General features: G+C 40.1%; 1 protein-coding gene across 2 annotated transcripts in view; it reads right to left on the reverse strand.

Moving 5' to 3' along the window:
• kcnk10b (potassium channel, subfamily K, member 10b) overlaps positions 1-2,242 on the reverse strand; it is a 61,594-nt gene extending 59,352 nt beyond the window's left edge. The window contains exon 1 of one of the 2 annotated variants that reach the window (XM_061896033.1): positions 2,137-2,242. In XM_061896033.1, coding sequence (XP_061752017.1) covers position 2,137 — 1 coding nt within the window. In that variant the 5' untranslated portion in view covers positions 2,138-2,242. Of the gene's footprint in view, positions 1-1,630 lie in introns of both variants that reach the window. The other variant, XM_061896032.1, reaches the window with a different exon arrangement.
• Between the last annotated feature and the right edge of the window lie 4,076 nt (positions 2,243-6,318).

The following is a 6,318-nucleotide window of genomic DNA, read 5'->3' on the forward strand; positions in this document are numbered from 1 at the left end:
TACTGTAAACAGTTCAAATGTTTTGTGGTAGCAACAGCTTGACCGTGGAACAGATTTTATTCCATTTTCATGACTTCCTATGTGGAAATTTGTTTTGAGACAAAAATAAACCTGAATTGAAACAGATTATTCCACATTTTAGCCCTCTTCTGACTTCGCATTAATATTGACATGTAGTAGATCAGGGGTTCTCAAATGGGGGTACGCGTACCCCTGGGGGTACTTGAAGGTATGCCAAGGGGTACGTGAGATTTTTTGGAAAATATTCTAAAAATAGCAACAATTCAAAAATCCTTTATAAATATATTTATTGAATGGTATTTCAACAAAATATAAATGTAAGTTCATAAACTGTGAAAAGAAATGCAACAATGCAATATTCAGTGTTGACAGCTTGTTTTTTTTGTGGACATGTTCCATAAATATTGATGTTAAAGATTTTTTTTTTGTGAAGAAATGTTTAGAATTAAGTTCATGAATCCAGATGGATCTTTATTACAATCCCCAAAGAGGACACTTTAAGTTGATGATGACTTCTATGTGTAGAAATATTTATTTATAATAGAATCACTTGTTTATTTTTCAACAAGTTTTTGGTTATTTTTATATCTTTTTTTCCAAATAGTTCAAGAAAGACCACTACAAATGAGCAATATTTTACACTGTTATACAATTTAATAAATAAGAAACTCATGACATAGTGCTGTATTTTACTTCTTTATCTATGTTTTATAACCAAAAATACTATGCTCTAATTAGGGGGTACTTGAATATAAAAAAATGTTCAGGGGGTACATCACTGAAAAATTTTGAGAACCACTGACGTAGATGCAACCATGTAAAATTCAAAGCACTGCCTCCTATTGATTTTCACAAATTAAATAAAGCCTAAGTGGAAAGCAATGTTTTTATCAGATATTATCTCTCATAGGCTGAAAGCTGATCCTCATAAGAGCATCTTATCCATTTTGGCTGCAGAAAAAAACTACTGTTGGTGATGTTATATACCAGAAATATAAAATATAATATATATAAATATGTATATGAGGACACATTTGAGAGGTTTTGCACGTTATTCCCTGAGGAATAAGGCAGGTTGCAGGCGTTTAACTGGCCAGCTGGCTCACCGTGCAGCTCTCGCAAAGCTACATAACAAATACTACTGTTTCCGGTTTTAAGAAAAAAAAAACTTTCTAATAAGCGTCTTAACGAGTCGTATAATAATTTAGCATTCGATATTACAATAGTTATGAAAATCAATTAGTATCTCATGTATATAATAAGTGTACTTTGTTATTTATTCAGACAAAAATGTATTGTTGTGCTTTTATTTTGACAGGTTTCGCTTTCTCTTGCTTCCTTGTGCTAGCATTACTGCGCTTCAATGCTGGAATATTTCCTTTTTGCCCATTTTAGCACACAAACGAGGCAAAGATATTAACAAAATAGCTCAAACATACCCGTATTTGGTTGTTTTTTTTACATAGCAATCGCACAGCATTAAGTAAAAAAAGAAAAAAAGCAACAACAATTGGGCATTACGTGCACGCTTATTGTGTTGAAAATATGCCCGTAAACTATAACATACGTCATTTAAATAAAATATTGAATGTTTAAAAATAATACTGACCTTGTTCTGGGTCCCAGTTCACTTGTTTTCTTGGGGTTTCTATTGGGAATTTCATCTTTTTTTTGTGGTAAAAATCTAATCGCCGGTTTGGAGGGGGAAAAAATGCAGAAAAACAATGATAAATGGAGCTTTAAACAAATTCCAACATGTTTAAGTCCTCTTCTTTCAGCATTTAAAGAAGAAACAACCGCATTGTCTGCTCGGGTCTACTCTGCCTTTTTTCTTTTTCTGGTGCCTCGATTGGACTTATTGAGGTCTTTTTTTTTTTTTTTTTTTTTTTTTGAAGCTGCTATAAAATAAAGCACATCCCACGCACACACATTAGAGGTTGGGTCCACAGACACGCCCGATTGGTACCAACTTTACGCACCGGTTACACACTGCCTTGAGGACAGCGAACAAGAGAAAAGGATGCTCGGCTCCTTCAGAACAATCTAACCGGCTCTTTCTCCTAGCTTCTACATGACATATATATCCGCAGTCACGACATTTCTTTGAATACTCACTCTTGTGTAGCTTTTTCTTGCAAATAAATATGGATTTATCCCCTCATCCTTCCATCGCTGGGTATATGTGTGAGCACATGGTGCAAGGCGGCAATCGGAGACGTACACGCCCAACCATTGGTGGATTTGCAGCATTACATCATTCATATGTATGAGCCTGTGGGTGGGTGTGGGTGTGTGTGTGTGCGTGCGTGTGTGTACATTATTGATGTACTTTCTACTCCACAGAGGGTCATCCCTTTGCAGACACTAAAGTATAACAAGATGGAAATGGGCTGCATGCACCTGTCACTTTTATGGAGCTGGCTATATGCACAGAGCACATTTAAGTATATTACATCTTGTAAATAAAACACAAAATGAATTACATGTGGCATGTTTTTTTTCCTTTATTTGTAGGTTATATCTTGCTGTTTTTTGCTTTGCTTTGGATGGCAGCACGATGGAAGAGGGGATAGTGCATCTGCCTCACAATACGAAGGTCCTGAGCGGTCCTGTGTCAGGCTTGCCACTGACAGTTTGTTTGTGTTTTAGTTTTTCCTCTGTGTGGGTTTAGTTTTTCCTGTCAAGCGCTCTTATTTTGTCTGTTTCCTGTTTTTTTCCCTGTGCGCTGTTTTCCCCTCAGCTCTGGCTGATTGGCACCTGGCCACACCTGGTGTCAATCAGCCCACTCATACCTGCTTTGTTTCTCCAGTCCGGGATGGATTATTCTGTCAAAGTTAGTTGTTGACTAACCCCAAGAAGCAGGGATGGAGGCAGGCATGGAGTGAGAAAACGTGATTTAATTGAAATACTAGAACAAAACCAAACAAAAGGGTACAAACAAATAGCGCGCACGAGGCCGATAACCAACTAAGAAAGCTAGCATGGGAGCTAGAAAATAAAAGGAGCTTAGCATGGAAGCTAGCAAAAACAAATACGGCTTAGCAGGGTGGAGGACAGAGTAAAACAACTTGCACTGAGCCTAGTCTATAAAATCTGCTACACCTCCTTGATACCGAAGTACATGTCAAATTACTTCCTTAACGTAAATGACCGCCATAACCACAACACCAAGGGGAGCTCCACAAACCACGTTAAACCCAGATTTCGATCTAACAAAGGTCTTAAGTCATTCTCTTTCTATGCCACATCAATGTGGAATGCACTCCCAACAGGTATAAAAGTAAGTGCATCTCTATATTCCTTCAAAACCGCTCTAAAACAACACCTCCAGGCAACTTCAACACTTTACTAATACCCTCCTCCATTCACATCCCATCTCCCCGGATTATAAACAACTCAAATGTACTTCTAATGTATATACTTGTTCTTATGCTATCTGAACTCACTATGTTCTCTGCTGGCTGTACATATCCTACTAAGTAAGACCTACACTGTTTCAATGTCCACATTTCTCTGTTGATGCAATTGTTGATGACTGAAGTACTGATATCAACCAAAGCTCCTCATCCCACCCCCCGGATTGTAGATAATGTAAATAATTCAATGTACATACTATGATGATTAACCTGTGTGATGACTGTATTATGTTGATAGTATATATTTGTACCATGAATTGATTAACGTGGACCCCGACTTAAACAAGTTGAAAAACTTATTTGGGTGTTACCATTTAGTGGTCAATTGTACGGAATATGTACTGAACTGTGCAATCTACTAATAAAAGTATCAATCAATCAATCAATCAATCAAAGGGAGGCTAGCATTAACAGAACCGGGAACAGAAGTCGTTACGTGTTGTATAAAGACAAACTGGAAGCAGGGAACAAAAAACAGTGAAGTGAAGTGAATTATATTTATATAGCGCTTTTTCTCTAGTGACTCAAAGCACTTTACATAGTGAAACCCAAAATCTAAGTTACATATAAACCAATGTGGGTGGCACTGGGAGCAGGTGGGTAAAGTGTCTTGCCCAAGGACACAACAGCAGTGACTAGGATGGCAGAAGCGGGGATCGAACCTGCAACCCTCAAGTTGCTGGCAACGTAAGCTACAAACATCTAATGAAAATATAGCTTACCGCTACGCTGCAAAGATACGACACGACACGACACGACAGGTAGCAACGACAATAGCGACATGTGGCAACGACAATAATCCAGCCCTGACTGGAGGAACAAAGCAGGTACAAATAGGAGCGGGCTGATTGACACCAGGTGGGGTCAGGTGCCGATCAAGCGCAGCTGAGGGGAAAACAGCGCACAGGGGAAAAAACAGGAGCGCTTGACAGGAAATACTAAACACACACAGAGGAAAAACTAAAACACGGACAAACTGTCAGTGGTAAGCCTGACATCTTGGGTTCAATCCTGGGCTCGGGATCTTTCTGTGTAGAGTTTGCATATCCCCCCCGTGACTGCGTGGGTTCCCTCTGGGTACTCTGGCTTCTTCCCACCTGCAAAGACATGCACCTGGGGATAAGTTGATTGGCAACACTAAATTGGCCCTAGTGTGTGAATGTTGTCTATCTATCTGTGTTGGCCCTGCGATGACGTGGCGACTTGTCCAGGGTGTACCCCGCCTACCGCCCGAAGCAGCTGAGAGAGGCTCCAGCGACACCCCGCGACCCAAAAAAGGGACAAGTGGTAGAAAATGGATGGATGACACAGTAGTCTATTTATAATTTTTGAAATATTCCAGTGTAGTATCTTATCAAACAATCAATCTACGTTTATTTATATAGCCCTTAATCACAAGTGTCTCAAACAGCTGCACAAGCCACAACGACATCCTCAGATCCCATATCAGGGCAAGAAAAAACTCAACCCAATGGGATACAATGAGAAACCTTGGAGGTGACCACAGATGTTGTTAAAATAATTATGTGTAAGTTATCACACAACTTTAATATGCTTAAAGTCCATTGCTATAGTTATTAGCTATTGTGCTCAAGCTGTACTTTTCCTATCTGTGCAAGGACAATACTTCTTGTCTGAGGGGTGGCCTAAGCCTCAGATGTTATCTTTGTTTTAGCCCGCTAACAACCAAGGAATTCAAGGACCTCAACGCAGATAAGACGACAGCACGCAGACGAAGCAGAGACAAGGCCAAATCACAAGCCCCACAGCTTACTTTGTCACGTTTTGTGCGTACTGGACCTGCTTTGCATGATATATGTGACCACTCCTTTTAGAGGCGGCCTCAGTGATGTTGACTGGGGAACTCCTGAATAGATAGAGGGATGCGAGGGCTGAACCTTAGAGGGTATGGCGAGACTGTGACTAAGTGTGCAGCTCCATGCCTTCTCCTCATGAGCCAAATTGAACTCTGTCTCTGCATGATTCATTGTTTCTTGTCTGTTTAATAGATGTCATCAGTGTTTGAACCTAACAGATGTTGGGGACCCCCACCCTGGGCAACCGGTGCAATGGACTTCGAGTGGATCTAGTTAATGGTGTGAGAGTCTAGTCCATAGTGGGGCCAGCAGGGGATCATCTTGAGTGGAGACAGGTCAGCGGCGCAAAGATGTCCCCAACTGATGCACAGTTGAGTGGTCCACCCCGACTTTGAAAAGCTAGCGCCTCATCTGTAGTCACTTAATAACCTCTCCACGCAGAGGGGGGGCAGAAAAGAGACGGCAGATCAACTGCTCTAAAAGGGGGAGCTATTTAAATTAATTAATTAATTAAATACATCTTAAAAATATATAATTACATATATGTAAATATACAGAATATATTATTTATACATATCAACATATATTATTTTGATTATATATCAAATATATTTATAGATGTTTATGCAATAAATATGTATACATATTTGTATATATATATATATATATACATATATATATGTATACAAACATATATATATATGTATGTATGTCGCCTGTGTATCGACTGGGGAAATCTCTGCGCTGCTGATCCGCCTCCGCTTGGGATGGTTTCCTGTTGGCTCCACTATGGAAGGGACTCTCGCTACTGTGTTGGATGCACTTTGGACTGGACTCTCACGGTTGTGCTGGATCCACTATGGATTAAACTTTCACAGTATCATGTTAGACCCGCTCGACATCCATTGCTTTCGGTTCCCTAGGGGGGAGGGGGTTGCCCACATATGCGGTCCTCTCCAAGGTTTCTCATAGTCATCATTGTCACTGTCACTGACGTCCCACTGGGGGGAGTTTTCCTTGCCCTTATGTGGGCTCTACCGAGGATGTCGTTGTGGTTTGTGTTG

Source organism: Nerophis ophidion, linkage group LG03 (assembly GCF_033978795.1).
Source record: "Nerophis ophidion isolate RoL-2023_Sa linkage group LG03, RoL_Noph_v1.0, whole genome shotgun sequence".
Lineage (NCBI taxonomy): Eukaryota > Metazoa > Chordata > Actinopteri > Syngnathiformes > Syngnathidae > Nerophis > Nerophis ophidion.